General features: G+C 33.5%; 1 protein-coding gene across 2 annotated transcripts in view; it reads left to right on the top strand.

The window, feature by feature from the left end:
- rod (kinetochore component rough deal) overlaps positions 1-20,345 on the top strand; it is a 328,458-nt gene that overhangs the window by 61,416 nt on the left and 246,697 nt on the right. For both annotated transcript variants that reach the window (XR_015041682.1, XM_085818707.1), the window contains exon 11: positions 19,484-19,602. Coding sequence is in view for 1 of the 2 variants with exons in the window: in XM_085818707.1 (XP_085674833.1) it covers positions 19,484-19,602 (119 nt within the window). In the remaining variant the exon portion in view is untranslated. The remainder of the gene's footprint in view (positions 1-19,483; positions 19,603-20,345) is intronic.

Here is a 20,345-nt window from a genome sequence, read left to right on the forward strand (position 1 = left end):
CAGAAATTACAAATCGTCAGGCTCTGAAAATTCACCTCAAAATTGTGGGACAGCCATTGTCCGAACATCATCAGTGTTTTGCAGATATTACAGACTGTCAGGTTCTGAAGTGCAGCACCAAAAGTTACAAACATCAGTTCGGAAAAGTGATTTACAGCTCGGACAACAGTCCAGATAAAAAGGAACGACAGTCTTCTGAATACTGCTCATCTTCAGCAGCATAAATTGTACGATCATCTTGTGTTCGAGAAAAATTAGTGCAGAAGTGTGCGGACAAGCCTTGTCCGAAGATCATCAGATCATTGAGAATGTGTAGTGCAGTGAAAAAGTGATACGCGTGTGATCATCGTTGTGCCTGAGAAATTTATTGCAGTGTGTGTTCAGTGCAGTGTGTTCTTGCCAAAGATCATCAGATCATTGTGAAGGTGCAGTGAAGTGAGAAAAAAAAGTGATAGTTGTGCGAACATCTTTGTACCTGAGAAAATTAGTGCAGTGCATTGTATGGTGTTCAGTGCAGTGTGTTCTTTTCCCAAAGATCATCAGATTATTGTGAATGTGTAGTGTAGTGATAAGGTGTCTGCAATCCAGATGGGTAAGTACCTTGGATTTTTATATTGAGGCAGTAAAGTAATTTAATTTATTTCTGTAATTTAGTATATAAGTTCACATAACTGTTTTAAATCAACTTTGTTTTCTGTAAAGTTTAAAGAAATGTGCTGTTTGGATTTTCTGTTACAATAAGGAAGTATAAATTTTAGAATTTAAATCTGTGTTAATAGATTTTTTAATATCTGAAATGTTAATGTGTTATGCTCAAATTAAGCTTATATAATTGAATGTGTAAAGGAGAAGAATTACTGTAACTTTGAAGGTTCTAAGGATAGATGGCATTCTAACATTCATTTCTAAGACATCTTGAATATTATAAATATTAGAATTTTCAGTTAAGGTGTGTAAAACATTAGTTGTGTAAGAACTAAAATAATTTCTATTGGACGAGTAAAAAGGGGAAGGCTAGAAATCCCCAGTATCTTTCATTTAAACTGTTGTCATATTAATGTTTAGTTATGAGTATGTAGATATATGTTTTTTTTTAAATTATCCTTTGAACGCATATTTTAATATATCTCAAATTTTGATGAAAGTATATTGTATTATCATAAGCAATTGAGTTTAACACAACTGAATTTAAAGCTTTTAAGAGGTAATATTATCTGTAGTATCATAAGTCCTCAAGTAGACAAATTTTTATTTGAACGCATAATGTGCATATTATGATGTAAAATGTTTGCATTTGTGTTTAAATCCATAGAATATGTTGTGAAAAAAAAAAGGGTTCAATTTTAATCTCTCTTTGTGAAAATGATATTTGTTTAAATCAATTTTATCTATATGTAGTGTGAGGGAACTAAATTTGTTAGGTTGTTAGCATAATTTTGTTCATATCATGGCATTCTTCCAAAAGTTAGGAAAGAGGATCTTAAATCCTTGGCTGAAGAGTTAGGGGAAAAACTTAGCCCTGAACTTAGGATATTGGATTTAAGACAGCTGATTATGGAAAATGAATCCTATGAGGAGGAACTAGTGAAAGGCCTGTTAGAAAATGTTACTTCATCGAGGCTTGAGAAAGAAAAAAAGGAGCATGAAAGAATTAGGAGAGACGAAGAAGAGAGGCATGAAAGAATTAGGAGAGAAGAAGAATAGAGGCAAGATTGAATTAGAAGAGAAGAAGTGAAATTTGAATTATCGAAGTTAAGATTACTAGCTGCTAATGGAAATGACTTTGTAAATTTTGTTAATGAAGAAAATGGACTTAAGAAAAGCTGTTACGATTTAAAAAAAAAAAAAAAAAAAGATTAAAAAAATGATTCCAAAATTTGATTATTTTAATTGGAATCAATAATAAATTTATTATTGTTGATTCCAAAACATTAGTTTGTATCTAGTCATGTTTGAGCGCCAAGCAAAGCGTGTGAATCTTCACGAATCAGAATGGGTTTCGGTTTTATTGACAATTTTGCCAACTGGCATAGTTCAGCTGATCATGCGAAAACCAGAGCAGCAGGCTTATGACTACGATTACGTAAAAGAGGATATTGCTTAAAAGGTTTAAGCTTAGTCCAGAAAAATTTCGTATCAAATTTACAGAATCCCAGAAAAACACTCGAACCACTTGGAGAGATTTTGCCTTTAAATTAAGGAATTATTTTGAAGAATGGATTGCAGGTTTGGAATTTACCGATTTTCAACTTTTAAAGGATCTCATGATAACGGACCAAATGAAGCACCATGTAAATGTCGAAGTGTGGCAGCACTTTATTGATGAATGGTCAAAGATAACGACTCCAGATAAATTAGCAGATATAGAAGAGTATGAAAACGTACGTGAAACCCGGAAGAAGATATCTCCTGTTCATAGTTCTGAGTCACAACAGGGAAATAAAAGTCATTTAAATTCAAGAGATTCGCAAAAGTATCACCAGTCTGGAGGGAAAGATAGATACGCCTCTGACAGAAAGGAACATCTCCGGAATCAGAATGAGCGTCAATTTGATGTGAGAAGACCGCTTAAGTGTTATTCATGTGGTTCAACCAAACACTTAAGGCCTCAGTGTCCGGAAGTTAAAAGGGATATCAAAACTCCGCTTATTGTAAATAGGATCCAGGAGATTGAAGAAGATTGTTTAGACCCGTATCTAACGATGGCTAAAGTGAATGGTTTTGATCTTCCAGTTTTGAGAGATACCGGGTCATGCATTGACATAATTTACAAGAAATATTTCACTCCTTCGATGAGACTGTTTGGGTAAAACACCGTTTAAAAAGGCCCTAATTTGTTTACCCTTAGCAAACGTTATTGTATAATGTGTTCATGATTAATAGCATGATCATTCTTAGAAAATAAAAGGTAAAAAGGCTTACCTTTTAATGGATCTTCTTTCTAATCCAAAGGCGTATCCGGGAGTGTTTTATTTTCATTCATCAAAGGCATTACTCACGGAAAAAGAGAGGCATCTAAGATAATAAGATATTTAATTTACAATCACATCACTAAACTAAAATATATATATAACACAGAAGAGAAGGATTACATGTTTCCCTCAAACGTCCATCACGAGTTCTCAAAGTTCAGTTAAAAAGTTCTGTTTTATTTTTTGCTGCGCGCATGCGCAAATCACGTGGTTGTCGGTGAAAGTTTCAACATACTCCCACCTTTAAATTTGCTGAAAAATCAAATTTAAAACTGTAACCTTTGAACAGGCTTTACCATTCGACCACTTCTTGTAGTCATCGATGGAATTTTTCGCTATTAAGATCTTGAGGCATGTCATTACGAATATCAGGATCACAGTAAGTCTCTTGTTCATCAGAAGAGCTGCTTGCCACATTTCTAAATCTAGACTGTTCGTCTGATGATGTTATCTCCAAAGGATACAAACGCTTGGTTGGTCGCAAAACTTCTCCAAGCTTAGTCTTGACCTTAACTAAACGCACATGTCCATCCCGAGATTTGAAAATCTAGGTTACTTTCGCCAATAACCAGTCTGTTTGCTTCTTATTATCATTGGGCACTAAAACAAGATCTCCTTTTTTCAGAGGTTGTGAAGCTTTTACATGTTCATAATTTTGCCGTAACTGTCCGAGATATTCGATTCAAAATCTTTTACGTAGATCTTGTAAAAGTTTTTGTCGATAAATAAGCCTTTTGTTTAAAGATTTCGCATCTATATTATCCAGATCAGGAACTCCAATTTGTCGAATCTCATGGAGAAACATGGAAAGTGTGATCGGAGATAAACCTTCAACATCTTCCGAGATATACGTCAATGGACGATTATTCATTATTGCTTTACAGTCACACAAAATTGTTATCATTTCTTTATGATTCAGAGATGATCGTCCTAAAATTTTGTGAAGGATTCTTTTCAGGACTCCTATTAATCGCTCCCACCATCCTCCCCACCAGGGAGCTGATGGCGGAAGAAATTTCCATGTGATCCTGTGGATACTAGCTTCTTCTAAGATTTTATCCCAATTTAAGCTTTTGAATAATCTATCACTTCCTTTGAAATTCGTTCCATTTTCGGAATAGATGGTGTGGGGTCTTCCACGTTTAGCAATGAAACGTCTCAGTGCTTGCAGAAAACTCAGTTGATAGCGAGAAAATCAATTCCAAATGTACTGCGCGAAAAACAGCACAGGTAAAAATCACTATCCATGAGTTTTGATTTCCCTTCAATATCAACGGTCCAGTCAAGTCAACGCCTACAACCTCAAAGACTGCTGCTTCTCTTACTCGATCTTCAGGGAGAGGAGCAATGGGTGTTTTCGAAGAACTAGTATCAAACCTTTGACATACAACACAGCTTCTTATGACTTTCTTGACAGTCTTTCGTGTTTTCAAAATCCAATATTGTTCTCGTAAAGTGGATATAAAAAATTGTACTCCTGCATGATTGTTCATTTCATGTTTAGCTCTAATTAATTTTACTACAGTAGGATGATCTGAAGGAAGAATAATAGGAAATCGAAAATTTTCTGTATCATCTCTTCTCAGAATTCTGGTTTTAACCCTAAGGATTCCATTAGAACCAATCATTGGTTGAAGTACACGTAATCTTTTGTCATCTAATCCAGAAAATGATTCACTCTGCACTAATCTCAAAAGAGTTAATTCGGCTCCTTTAATTTCTTTGCTGTAATTGTTTCAAAAGTTCTTTCATTAGGACATTTTTAACAAAATGGAAGATCGAAGATATTATCTTTAGAATGGTATTGTACGAAGAAATCTTATCAAAATTAACTTCAGTCATAGCATTCGAATTAACTGCAGAAATTATTGTCTTCTTTCTTTCAGCATTTATAATGTCAAAATTCGGTACAATTTCAGAGGTAGGCCATTTTTCTGGATCATTTCTCAACCAATCGGGACCCTCCCACCATTTCGATTTGACTAAGGTTTCCGGACTGCATCCTCGAGAAGGGAGGTTCGCTGAATTTAGCGTTCCAGGAATATAATTCCAGTCGTTTGGATTACTTAGAGTATGGATTTCTTTCACTCTATTGTGAACGAAAACGGCCCAGTTTTCATTCTTCTTTATCCAAAAAAATGCATCCATAGAATCACTCCAATAATAAATAGGCAAGCTTTCTAGTCTCAAATCTTCCTGAACATGATGTGCCAGTCTAGCACCAATCATACAAGCTAAGAGCTCTAGTCGTGGTATGGAAATCGGCTTGATAGGTGCCATTCTGGATCGAGCTGAGATGAGCTAACATGTAACGGAATTTTCATTACAGCTTCGCATAAATATGCATGTGGCATAAGCAGATTTACTCGCGTCACAAAACACGTGTAAAGATAAATCGGAAATTCTTTCGGAGTCAGCAAAAATTCTTCTGGGCTATTTCTTCCAAATTGTGCAATTTAGTTTTCCAACTTTCGAATTTGTCAGAAATGCTTTTAGGTAAATTGTTATCCCATGAAATCTTCTGTTTCCAGCATTCTTGAAGCATTAGCTTAGGAATCGGAGTAACAGGAGCTGTAAACCCAAGCGAGTCAAAAATCCTGTGTACTATTGACAATATATTCCTTTTGCTCACAGGCTGTTTCACAGAACTATCTTTAAAGTCACAGGACAAAGTGTCACTTGATAAATTCCATTTCAACCCCAGAACTGATACGGTTTTATCGGAGTCTTCATTTCAGGGATTTTCTTTTAAAGTTTCACCGCTAGGTTCATTGTAACACCATCCCCTTAAATGAAATTTAGCAGTCGACATAATTTCCTTCGACACATTAATGAAAGTGTTTAGTTCTTCAATAGTATCAACGCTGGCCACACAATTGTCGATGTACATTGATTCACTTAATTTTTTAGCTACCTCTTGTTGATGTTCAGGAACATTCTCGAGATGATAATTCAGTGTGGCGGCGAGAAAAAAAGGACTGGAATTAACGCCAAACACAACGCGCTTATGTTGATATATTTTCAATTTCTCAGAATCTCCTTCTTCCCACCAAAGAAATCTAAGAAAGTCTCTATCTCGAGGACAGACACCTATTTGCAAAAAGGTTGCCTATCTGAGATAGGCATATATCTCAGATATATATATCTGAGATAACCCCGTATATCTGAGATATCCCCGTATTTACCTAGGCGAAAGTATATCTGAGATAACCCCGTATTTACCTAGGCGAAATCTGTTTAAAATACTCGATATTAATTCCAGATACTTTGGGCTCTTTTCTAAACAGTCATTTAAGGACACACCATTCCTTTCCTTCGCTGAGGCATCGAACACAGGTCTAATCTTTGTGGTTGAACTTTCCTTAATTACAGCCCTATGTGGTAGGTAATGACAATTTTCGGTTTTTTATCTTCAACAGATTCTATAATACCTTCTTCAGCCCATTCGTTAAAAATATTTTCATACTCTTTCAGACAGTTTTTTGACTGAAGATTTTTGATGCAGGATTTTAACCTTTTCTCTGCTAATAATCTGTTGTCAGGTAAAACCTCATGCCCTTCTAACCAAGGAAGAGAGACCTGATATCTACCCTCACTATCTCTCTTTAATGACTGTCGAAAATATGTTTTAGCGATTTCATTAATTTCCTTTCTTATGTGGGTTGTAGCAGGATCCGTTATTCCTAACGAGTCAAGACACCATAAATCCGAAATTTTAGCATCATTAACATGAAGTGACAATACAGTTTTCGTACTGTCAGAGAACTCACGCTTTTCAGTTTTCCCCATCATTGTCCATCCTAATCTAGTGTGTACGCATGATAACCCACATTTTAGTTGTCTAACCTTCCCTGTTAGAAGCTTTCCTGCCACATCTGCACCTAAAAGAACATGAATTTCTAAAGGTGATTTTTCATACATCAAATCCACAGATTTATTCTGCATGTCAGTTAAATAAATTCCATGTTTTCGCAGTTCAGTAAGATATGTATCTCTACGAATTTGAGGAATGTCAGTACATATTTTATCCTGATCCAAAAACCTGAAAAATACAGTGATAATCACCTTTAAGACTACTCAATCTAATTAAATATTTACTACGAGTTTCTTTCTTTTCAATTCCTCTGAATAAACCATGGATTAATTCTTCTTTAACACTTGTTTTATAATTTATTATACTAACTGCATACTTCGAAATGTAGGATCACTGGGAACCACTATCTATTAAAATTCTCACATATTTTTCGATTCCATCCCCACGAAGTTTTACTACTAAAGTTTGCAAATTTACTAACTGCATGCAAGATTTATTTGTCAGAACACGGTCTTTTTTATCATTTTTCATCCCCAATAATGTCTGTAGAATTATTTCCATGAGAGTTACACATTATTGAAAAATGAGCTTTACCGCATATGGAACATTTAACTTTGGTTTTGCATAAGCGGGAAATATGGTTCCATTTCAAACATTTAAAACAGAATCCGTGCTTCAGCAATTTTTGCTTTTTTTCATCTAAGGTTAAACGACTCGCATTCCAACATTCAGAACTTTCATGCTCTGAATCGCAAAATATGCAGTTCGAATGTTTATAATTTTGATTCTCATTTGTAGACAGCAACTGCGAGGCAGACGATACATCTGGTACCCGTTTATCATGCCAAGTTGACAGCTTGCTTCCGCGTTTTGTTTGTCGGGGGGGGTTGGGAGAAATTGACGTAGCTTTTTTCGATTGCAAAGCTGTGTTTTCCCGAGCAATTAATTGCTGAGAAAGAAATTCCACTAGGTGATTCAAATCGTAATTTGATTTTCAAAATGTTTTATTATATTCCAAAACCAAATCTGCGGGCAATGTTTTAAGCAAAATAGGTGTTAATAAAGCTCCATATGTTTCTGAGGTCATATTTAATGATTCAAGACATCGAATATGTTTTTGTATGTAATTGAATAACTTACGGAAATTTTGAATGTCATTAGAGTCCTTTAGAGGTCTTATTTTCAGTAATTTATCTGTATGGTCGTTTATCAGTACATCTTTATTTCCAAATCTTTCTGTGAGGAGTTTAAGTGAAGTTTCATAATTTTCTTCGGTTAAAACGAAACCATCAATGGTGTTATAAGCAGTACCTCCCCAAAAGGATTTCAAATAATTCAATTTGCTTATAGCGTCAAGCGTTTTGTTTTGGTGTATGGTTGATGAAAAAGTGTTCCAAAATGTCAGCCATTCGCAGCTCTCGCCATAAAATTTCGGAATCATAAGTTTAGGAAGCTTCACATTATGACTTTCGATTTTAACGTTTTCTATAATACTTTCACTTAACTGTTCAGTGCTTCTTAACACACTAAATTTTTGGTGTTCTATATTAATTTCTTTCAATTTTTTGTTAGTTTTGTATTTAAATGTAGTTATTCTTTCACGATATTCGTCAACACCGTTTAATTCCTGGTCTAGATCCTTTATGTCTATTAATTTTTCTATATCGGCATCTATTTGTTTTAACTCGTTCGATTTTTCATTTAAGAGTTCTAAGGAAATTTCTAGTTCCTCTGCATTCACTTCTGTTTTTGATAATTCAGTTTCGATTCGGCCAATTAATTTTGTAACGGCAGCCCTTATGTGGGCGCGTTTCCTTTTCAATGTATCAATGAATTCCGTCATTATTTAATATTCAATAATTCAACAAGTATCAACAATTCGCTTTCATTCGTGGCACGGGATGCCAAAAAATGTATAATGTGTTCATGATTAATAGCATAATCATTCTTAGAAAATAAAAGGTAAAAAGGCTTACCTTTTAATCGATCTTCTTTCTAATCCAAAGGCATATCCGGGAATGTTTTATTTTCATTCATCAAAGGCACTACTCACAGAAAAAGAGAGGCTTCTAAGATAATAAGATATTTAATTTACAATCACATCACTAAACTAAAATATATATATAACACAGAAGAGAAGGATTACACGTTTCACTCAAACCTCCATCACGAGTTCTCAAAGTTCAGTTAAAAAGTTCTGTTTTAGTTTTTGCTGCGTGCATGCGCAAATCACGTGGTTGTAAGTGAGAATTTCAACAGTTACAATAGAAGGAACTTTTGGCCATGTAACAACGAAAGCAGCGGTCATTCGAAATGAATTGCACCCTGGCCATTATTTGTTAGGGAACAGAACTGCCAAAAAGTTAGCAGTAGATCAACATGATAAACTTTTCTTTCAGGTGAAAACAGGTACTCAAGCTCCGAGTCAATCAAAGAATGAAAGGGGGAAAAGTTGTCCGCTGGAGTCTGAACGCGGCGAACTCGAACCCTCAAGCGAAGTTTCTCCCCTCATTATAAAAAGGGGTGAAGTCTTGTCTAAAACACAAAGGATAGAGAAAACCAATTTCTCTCTGCCTGAAATGAAAGTGAATGAACTGTCACTGCCTACAATGAAATTTTCTTTTGTAACGGACCTACAAAAGAAAAGTGACGTTGTAAAACCATTTTGTGACTTAGTCACGTTAGACGATCACAGTAACTCTTTGGGAAATGTGTACAAGTTAAGAATTTCCTTTTCGTTTCGCCATGAACAAGAAACTGTAGGTACGCTAAATGACGTTTCATACCAACCAGACTCTAAGGGTTTGCAAATGCCTAAAAATTCCGCAGGAGAATTGCCCAAGACACCGAGTAGTGTAAATTTACCAAGGAAAGTAGAAGAATCCCCAGTTCATCATTTATCTATACTAGTGCCTGATACTGAAGGGTCAAAGGGTATTAAATATAGCTACTTCATCAATGACGTAAATTCAACTTGTAATAAAGTAGTTTCTTCTGATCTTAAAGCCAAATTAAATGTACATGTTTATTTTGATGTCAAATGTAGTAGTTCTCATCCAGGTGTTGGGTTACCGTTGAGAGATTATCACAAACGGAAAATTAAAAATCTGAAAGGTTTCCCTTTTCAGCCTGGCTAGATGTATAATTAATATTAAACTTAGGAATGTACTATATTGCATATTACACTTTTCAGAAAATTATATGTTCTTTATTTGTATGTGTATAATTAATTTAGTTCTCAGTATTATGTTGATTATATGTATTTTTTACTGGCCTCAATATAGTTCTTGTTATGTTTATCCTTGATACTTACCCCAGTGTTGTGAAAAAAAAAGTATTAGTGCTAATAATTATTAGTTAGTTTTATTATTAAGACTTGCTATGGTAAGGTACTAGGAATTCGAGTTCTGAAACCCCACCCCCACCCCCGGGGAGGGTAAGAGTTGTGATGTTCAGACATATGCACCCTTCGGACTTCCAGGTGCTTAATGAGAACTTCCTGTTTTGTTCAGAGACAAAATGGACAGCAGAACTTTGAAGAAAGGTGTAGCAGAAACCCCCTAGGGTGGTTTCCGGTCATAAGAGACTAATTATTCTCTTTCCAGGTTTTTAACAAAACGAGGAGAGAGCTTTGTGTAAAAAGCTTTTGATGCTGTAATGAGTGAAAGCAGACACATTTTAGCATCGTTGCCGCATCAGAGGCCATTGTATGAATTATGTCTGAAACAGGGTTGCCACGCTACCTGGAAAACCGGAAAAAGTCAGGGAATTCGGAAATTGACCAAAAAATTCAGGGAAAAGTCAGGAAATTTAAGTGTTTTAGTCAAAATCTGGAAAAGTCAGGGAATTTCATACAACGATCCCGCCAAAAAATGCAAGTTTTGCGCGGACGTCGGAAGGGATCATTTTTTTGGCGAATTGTGTATCACATGAGTGTCATTCGGGCAGCTGGCATAGAGCCAATTTTCGCAGCTCCAATTTGATTGTCTTTTAGAAAGGCAAATCAAGTTTCCCGCAACTTTTGGTTTCCAGTAACCTCAAGAATCGCATGTGCAGTGCATGAACTAAAGAAAATACCTGTTCTCGTATAAAACAAAATGGGTTTAATCCTAGTATACGGTACCATGAAGGTTATAATCAAAAAATATGTATTGTAAAGAAAGAAAACCTCTCTGCAACATACGTGGCTCCGTTCCATCATAGAGGGAAACAGCTGTGCATGCGCGATATATCTGTCGCCAAAGCTCGAAACCGGTATCGAAGTTTGAAGGTCACGTTATCAAGAATTCATAAGATGAATATCGTTTAGAATTTCTTTAAACTCTAAAGGAAAAGAAAATATCTTTTGGCGCAAGTAAATTAATTCAGGGATTAGTTATTTTGAGGGGGGGAGGAAAACTACGAAAATTCGTTTTTAAAATTATTGCAAAAAATCCAAGAAAAAATGTTCTTTGATAAAACGTTTCTTCTTGGATTTATCGCAATAATTTAAAAACGGATTTTCGTAGTTTTCTTTTTTGTCAAAGAACGTTTCTTCTTAACACGTGTTTCTCAATTTCCTGTACACATCGCAGAGAGGAAAATTCTGGCCGCCAGGTTCCGTCGCCAAATCCCTTGGCAAATTTTCCCTCCACTTTCTAGCCGCATAATAGCATTTACGTGTATGGAACCTTTTCTTCTTTACATAGACATTCTTTGGTTAGAATAATCTCCATGTATGGTACAGCGGGATTTGGCGACATGATGATGAGCAGTAAACGAGTCATTTTGTTCTTGGCGACAGTTTTCAAAATCATGCGAAGGCCGTACCGTATACTAGGATTTTACCGCAAAATCCTTTTTTTTTTTTTTTTCCTTTTTAATAAATACCTTGTCATTTTGCAGTAAAATAAAAAAATGGTAATCAGTCATCTAGGCTAACCGTGTAATGCTATAACTATATTCGCTAAAATATCGCTGATTATTCTAATTCAATTTTTAAGCAATTATCTTTATTTTTATGCTATTCATATCATTTAATGTTGCTTCTTCCCTCTAAATTTATTTATCGTTAGTAAATAATATTTCCAAATTTCAGGAAATTTTCTCTGGCAAAATCCTGAAATTAATTCTAGCAGTATGATGCCATCACGAAATTTAATGCACATATTTTTCCTTATGTATGCTGCGAAATAAATATAAAATACCTCAATTTAGTAAAAAAATATCATTAAATAGATTTCTTTCTTTCATTTAGCTGCAGAATGTCTGCAAAAAAAGCCTTATTTTATTCCAGATTGGGGAGATTCTAAACTCAATCTTCAGTGGAGAAAACAACTCCTATTATAATTATATTTGTGTTTTCAAGTGTTAAGGTGCCTTTTAAGAAGACACCTCACACAAATTAAATTTACCTAAAATCTAAACTAACTTTTAGCATTGCATTGTGATTTATAAGAACCAAATTAGCCTCATGTTGAACTGGTGATGATCATGAGTAAAGGCCCGTCCACACGAGGACGCTCCCGACGTAGTTGACGCAACTTTTTTGACGGCGGCGTAAATTCACATGACGCAGAAGACGTAAAACTGAATAATCATGTGTCATAATCAGAAAACCTTCTTGCTTACCCGTTTCAATATGGCGTCAGAACCACACAGAGATGAGCTTTTGTTTAGAAATATCATAAGTGTATACAGCAATAAAATAATCACTCCTTCTTCAGATTTCTCAAACCGTATATATTGGTATAAATTTAAAATTCTCATTAAAGGGAAAAACTGTATATTTATAAAGCAATGATCCGACCAGTATATGCTTCACCTATTAATAACACCGTAAGTAATAGGAACCTAAATAAATTACAGTTTCTGTGAAATCAAAGTTTCTGCCTTACAAAATTATCCTTAATTATTATAAATATTGGCTATATCATGTGTAATAAAAAGCTCTATAAATATCCCAATATTAAATACACCAAAAACTAACTTCAGCAATATAACATCTTCTAAAATAAAGCAGTTGACTGTGAAAGAGTATTCAATAAAATACAATTACGAAATTTTGGAGGAAAGTTACAACTTGTGTCATACAGCAATCATTTATTGGATTTAATTAAATTACCTTTGCAGCGACTTCTACTTGTTACATTATTGTTCACAAGTACTGCTATCACAGATAGCTGAGTGGTCAGCGCGCTGCTTTACGGAGCGAAAGGTTGCGAGTTCGAACCTCACCCGTAGCCAATACATAAATTCAGTAGTTTTTCTCATTTTGAAACGTGTTTCTCATATTTAATCATGAATCATTATATTCTTATTTTACCTATTATTATTGTTTTCATTTCTTATTTTATTCATTATTATTATTGTTTTTAATTTAGTTTAAAAATGTGCATTGCAAATAGAAATCCTTATATAATAATATATCTGCATCTCTTTATCATATATCATCTATAAATTCTCTTTATTTTTACTTTATTGCATATTTTATCATGCACATAATTTCTCATAAACTGTACAAAGTTTGAACCTCATTCTAAATTCAAAAATAAATAAAAAGAAAAACAAAAGGCCAAGGGAGGGGGAGTTAAAAAAATATGAAGTTGGTTTTATTATATGGTGGATGGTGTATATAAAGAGAATTAAGTAATTTAATTCTCTTTATATACTGTATTCCAAACCAATTTTATAAATCCTAATTTTCATACAATATAGAATCTGCAAGTCTGTCAAACTGGTCGATACTCATTCATCCTGAAGTAATTAAAAAACAAGTAAAAAAAAAAAAAAAAAGTCAATTCCTACTTAGGTCCACAAAGAAAAATTAAAATACAAATAAATAAATAAATAAATAAAAATACAAACAGAATTTTTTAAAATTTAAAATTAAAAAAATTTTAATATGTGAAAAAGCTGTATTAACTAACATCAAGTGTCATTCACTACAAGTTTAAAATATTGTACTTGAACTTGATGAATAAAAAGCATTTTATGTACTGAAAATTTGAACAAGATATAGGGAGAGTGGGAGATAATAGTAGGAATTTAATAATTCCGGATATTCCTTTCGTAAACGAGGCAGTAAAAAAAAAAAAAAAATCTAAAATCTCTTTGAACATAAATAAATCTTTCGGACCCATTCTTGCCATTTTTTGCGGTTTTGCCTCTGCTTAATAATTGCACTTAATAGTAAAATTTCAGCTATTAAAAAAAATCATCTGATTTGGACAACTTGCCGCAAACATACAGAAGCACGCGAAGTAATAAGATACAGCTCTGTTGACGCTATATTACAGCGTCACGTGATTTTTGCGCAAAATAATTCTATTGGTTAAACGCACTCTTCGCAAGGGTACTCGTTTGGACGCTTTTACGCTGGTAACGTAAAAGCGCGTTCATCAGCTACGTTTCGAGCGTACTCGTGTGGACGGGCTTTAATAATTAAATAAAATGTACAATTGTTATCCAATGTATATATCTTAAATTTTATTAAGTTTCTTAATTAGGAAAGTAAACAAAATTATCAAACAAAGTGTACCAAGAATAATTAAGAATAAATGTCCTCTGGGATTTATTGAATAATTAAGTGAATTTGCTACACAGTACAAGTAATACAATAATTAATTTACCTCTTAGCACAGCTGGAAAACCTGGAAAAGTCAGCGAATTTCATTCTCCTGTTTGAGTGGCAACCCTGCTGAAATGATTCAATTATTTTAATATTTATTCAAGAATTCCTTATTAAGTTTTTAAAATAAATATTTTAAAATACTTATTTAAAATAAATATTTTAAAAGACAACCTGTCTTTCCTTGCACCCAACATGGATGTTCTGACGTTACACCATCCTTTCTCCTGGAGGCCAATTTACAATCCTTACTAGCCTAAGAAGGTAAAGATAGTAACTGATATTTTGCATATATTTCTTAAATATCTTTTGCTTTTCTTATTGTCCATCTTGTCTCACAGTCGTATATTGTTTTGACTGTTTAATAAAATTACAGTTTAATTAGCTGGTAATTATGATCAAATTTTCAACAACAGAATTAAATAGTTGCCATTTTATAAAATCACCATCACTGATTATAATCCTAAATAATATCAAAAATGTTAAATCACAAAAATTATTTCCTCAGTATTTTCATTTCTTATAAGAAAGATGAATGCCAAAGAATGTGTATTAGGTTTTCTAGAATTTACAGCAGTAAGGGATAATATAATGGGCTTGCAGGCAACATTGACCAATTGTCAACCTGAAGCAGTGATTGCTTAATGGGGAGTAATGGTGAGTGAAACACATATGTGTGATAACCCTTCTCACTGATTGTTCACTTTAGACTAAAGCTTGATAAATGAAAGTGATTTGCTTAACGGTTGTATTGCTTTTCCTTGTACTTATATACAGTACAAAGTCTGAAATCCAGACGTCCATTATCCGGAATAATCTAAAATCTGTACCTCAAAGTACCTGCTTTTATTTATTTATTTTTAATATGCTTTATGCATGCGCATTTGATTTTTTCTTCTATAATAAAACGTGTGGAGATTTTCACTTAAAAATTCCAATTCTTAATTTCACTTACACACTAAATAAAATACCTCATTATAAAAAAATAATCACATAAGCATAAATTTATGAGATTAATAATTTGGCTCCATAGCTGAGTATCTGCTTGCCATACATCTCAAATACAAACATTCGCTTATTTTATATCCCTGACACCGACCTGGCGAGTCATTGTTTATTATATTTTGCTTTCATCACCGCTTGTTTATCAATACATGACAGCTTCAATAATAACTCATGCAGCGATGTCTAAATGTTTTTTATATTAGGAATTGAATAACAAGAGTATGGCAACCTTTTATGCTAACATTATGCTTGGCGATGTTTATAGATTTTGAATGATCAGTTCTCATAGGCAATGATGCCCCAAACCATGACAGCACATTGTTCTGCACTCTGGCACTCAACTGCTGTGGCAGGATTGGACCTATCACAACATTTTTGCCAGACTCCTACAAGATGACTGTAATTTCTTAAAGAAAGCTTGATTTGTTAGAAAACAATACATTATGCAACTCAAACAATCAACTTATCTTAGTTATAGAAATAATGATAATGAGGTATGTGCTTCCAAAAAAAAAAAAAAAAATGCAACCTAATGCCGCATTATGCAACCGTATGAAGTCCATACAGCTCTATTGGGACACAATCTCCAGCAGAGAATCCTGCTCTTAGCTCAATGGCAGCCTCTTAATGGACACCATGCCTGTAGGTCACTGGTTGCCAACTGCCAAATAATGATCCTGGTCATTATGGGAACATCAAGAGTGTTCTGGACCTGCCACAAAATGTCAATGGAAGTAGCCTCCGAGATTATCACTGCTTGCCTGCCGATGCATCAGTCCATGTGTGCTGATGTCACTGCCACTCCTGGAACATGCCACATTCCTTTCGTCCAGCCATTTTTGCCATAGCTGGTGTACTGTAGATGTGTGTAGTTGCTTGTTGACTATGATTAGGCCATTTGCTCTTCTCAGTCCGATCACCATATCCATGTTATACTTGTCTGTCTGCTGGAAGTACCTCTGTTGTAAGCATCCTGGCATTCTCTGCACTAACACTTGCTCTGAAATATAAAACAGTTTGCAAAATAGTTATTCTGCCTGATAGAGCAGTGCAACTATTGTCGATTCTTCAGATTTCCCCCTTATTTCTCGTTACATGATAATGCAATGCATTTTAACATCATTTGTATAACTCGGTGCACTGTGTCAAGCCTGCAGTTTGTATATTCTTTGGAACATGCATTCATGGTGTTGCATTTTCATTGTCATGTAGTGTATATTCTTAAAGTGATCATCATGATATTTCCACCACAAAAGGGGAGTGCTTGCTTTTAAGTAAGTTTATTGATTTTTTTCGAATAAATATCTTAAGTAAAGCGTAAAATATGTATGCATTTAATAATTGAGTTTTTGCAATCATAAGCCATCATTCTTTTTCTTCTGTAAGATGCTGATATGGTGCTCCAAAGTGGTTGTGCTAATTTTCCAAAATGCAGTCAATGAAAAGTTGCTTTTAATTGCTGATTCCACAGCCTACATTTTGTAACCTGGCTGGACACAGATATAAAATTTCTGAAGACATGTTAAAGAATAGAAATATGTATATGTTATCCAAAATAGTTGGAAAGTCTGGAGAGGTTTAAGTAAAAATGAATAGTGTATTGTTACTTGCATACGGGTTCGTAACAGAATGAATGCACAAGTCTGATAATAGGTTTATAAAAATTTATTTTTCTTAATAGAAATATTTCAGAATGTAATATTCCAGAAAAATATTCATACAAGTGATCACAGTATCGCACAGTATAATCAGCAGTTAAACTTCAAACTACTAAGAACCCACTTCAAACTAACAAGAACGTTAAATACAATGCAAAGAAGCACATCTAAAGATATAGCTAATCCGATCTCATGCAGAACTTGCAACAATAACAACAGCAGTTAACTAAACAGCTGAGCGCAGATGCTCTCTCTTCGGCTTTAAATAGTTTTCAAGTGGTTGCAAGATGTTTCTAGTAATTTCTGCTTTTCAAAATTACTGGAAAGTAATATGAGGGTGGAATTACGGTTACAGCTAACATAGCGGTAAATTTATTCAGTTTCAATACAAATTACCAAGGTACCCATTTACTCAATGCCCCTGTATTCTTACTTTTCTAGCATAGCTTTCTCTTAAAATTTCTCACGTACTACATTACACAGAAAAATACAACAATTTTAATTATAATTCTACTAAAATTACTTCTCTAAATACAAGATTCATAACAATATGTTTTCAAAATAAGGTTCTGTCTCATATGGTTAGAAAGTTCCATAGAATTTACCCAGGCAAAAGCTATATGTTGCATCAAGACTGTGCACTTCCCTGCTCTTTAAAATAGATGTAAAATATCTTAGTTATAGAAATAATGAGGTATGTGCTTCCTAAAAAAATGCACCTAATGCCACACTACCTGGAAAACCAAAAAAAGTCAGGGAATTCGAAAATTGACCAACAAAGTCAGGAAATTCAAATATTTTAGTCAAAATCTGGAAAAGTCAGGGAATTTCATACGGCGTTCCCTCCCAAATAAAGCACATTTTGTGCCGACGTTAGAAGCAATAACTTTTTTGGTGAATTATATATTGTGTGAGCGTGATTTGGGCAGCTGGCATAGAGACAATTTTCACAATTTGAATCAGATTGTCTTTTAGAAAGGCAAAGCAAGTTTGCAGGAACTTTGGTTTCCAGTAACTTCGAGGATCAAGAGACTCTCATGCGCATGTTCAGTGCATGTTAAACTAAAGAAAATACCTTCCCATTCTCGTGTAAAACAAAATCAGTTTCATCCTAGAATAGCTTCCATGTATTCTATTCTAACATCTATCAACGGTATATATGGGATTTGGTGACATTATTATGAGTCGTAGATGGGTTATTTTGGTGTTGGCAACAATTTTCAAATGGCCAAGGCTGTAGCGTATACTAAGATTTCACCGCAAAATCTTTAAAAAAAAAATTTTTTTTTTTCTTTTCATTAAATGCATTATTCTTCATTTTGCAGTAAAATGAAAAAATAGTAATTCATCATCTAGGCTAAGCATTTAATATTACTATATTCGCCAAACTATCGTTGATTCTTTTAATTCAATTTTGAAGTGATTAACTTTATTTTAATGTTATAGGTATCATTTAATGTTGCTTCTTCCCTCCAAATTTATATATTTATTATTAAATAATGCTTTCAAATTTCAAGAAATTTTCTATGACATAGTACTGAAACTAACTCTAGCAGTATGATGACATACCATCTTGAAAATCAATGAACATATTTTTTGCTTATGCATGCTGCCAAATAATTATAAAATACCTTAATTTATTTTAAACTATCATTAAATAGATTTCTTTCATTTGTTTAGCTGCAAAATGTCTGAAAATTTTTTTTTACCCCATAGATTTTAATCTCAATCTTCAGTGGAGAAAACTACTGCTATTGTAGTTATAATAGTAATGCTTTGGGGATTATATATAATTGGCAAATTTTTGTGTTTTTAAGTGGTACCATAATTAATTTACGTCTTAGCACAGTGAATGTGCACTACGCGGATGGACTGGAATTTTCTTAAAACACACCTGGAAAAGTCAGGGAATATCATTCTTCTGTTTGAGTGGAAACCCTGCTAATGCTGCTTCTCACAATCTCAAAAATGTACTTAACAAGCGTAAATTTCAAATTCTATGAGATCTAAAAAATGCTATGAAGCATCTTTTTAGAGAAATATTAAAAAAAATTGTTGCATAACCAAAGTATTTATGTTAAATTTATAATTTTAATATGAATGTAAAATAAATTTATAATAGAGTAATATCACTTTAAATTTGGTTGTATATAATGAATGAACTTGTATGTTTTATTTTTGTTTCAAAAGGCAACATTTCAAATGAATTTCTGACTAATCCATACAAGAAAGTACTTGCAGGCCAATTTAATTAATTTCGATTACTTCAATTAATTAATCCCCCCCGAGTCATTATTTCTTTTTAAACTCCTAGCTTATTGCCTTCTTTGGCTCATTTTAGAAGTTTAGGTTTTCATAAAATAAATTATTTGCATATTTTATATATAATCGAGTCATCATTTAGGTATAATTTCTGTGTTTCCAGGACTGTATAGCTGTTATATGCTCTTTCACTCATGCTGATGTTACAGCCTGGGAAGCCTGTAATGGAAGCACTAGAAATATATTAGACTTTGTTATCAGTGAAACTGTTGATCTTGGCAGGTAAAGACATTTACGAAAATAATAGCTGATATTTTTTGAAACATTTTATGGATGTCATTTGAAAATCATTAAAAAATATTTCTTTGTAAACATTTTTAAATCAGTCTTGATTTTCATCAGCTTTAATCAAAATAGTGAAAATTAATAATAATAATTCTCTTTATTAATAAATAGTAAATAATCTGTATGTATGTATGTTTATTTGTTCCTTGCATTAGAAACATGTCAGCCCCAAACGAACTCGCATAGTCCTTCTTCCCAACATGAGCTTTCTGAAGCCCAAATTTTGAATTTGCTTTGTAATTATTTCAGATTTTGTGTGATTTTTAATGTTTTTGTTTAAATGAATAAATTCAGTGATTTAAAAGCAATGTGTTGTTACTGCTTGAAATAAAATATTTTTGTCTTCTGCTTGCAGTGTGTTGTCATTGGGCAAAGTTCAAAATATTTAGTTTTCAACATTAAGCAAGAAACTGGGCTGTAGCAGTTTATATTTATTATATTGCTATCTGAAAGCAGTATATTGCCACTGCTGAAAATAAAGTATTTTAATCTTCCTTTCACCAGTTTGTTGCCCTTTGGCAAAGCATGATATTTAACTCCATTATGTGTTATTGATTGACCTGCAATAATTTAAAAACAGTAGTAGTAATAATATATATATTAACAACAATTTAAAAATATAAGTAAAATTTAGGAATTTCAGTATAAAATTCTTAGTGCAAATGCAGCTGATATTGATT

This window comes from Stegodyphus dumicola, chromosome 6 (genome assembly GCF_044657685.1).
Source record: "Stegodyphus dumicola isolate Sdum_Otavi_A_Nest chromosome 6, ASM4465768v1".
Taxonomy (NCBI): domain Eukaryota; kingdom Metazoa; phylum Arthropoda; class Arachnida; order Araneae; family Eresidae; genus Stegodyphus; species Stegodyphus dumicola.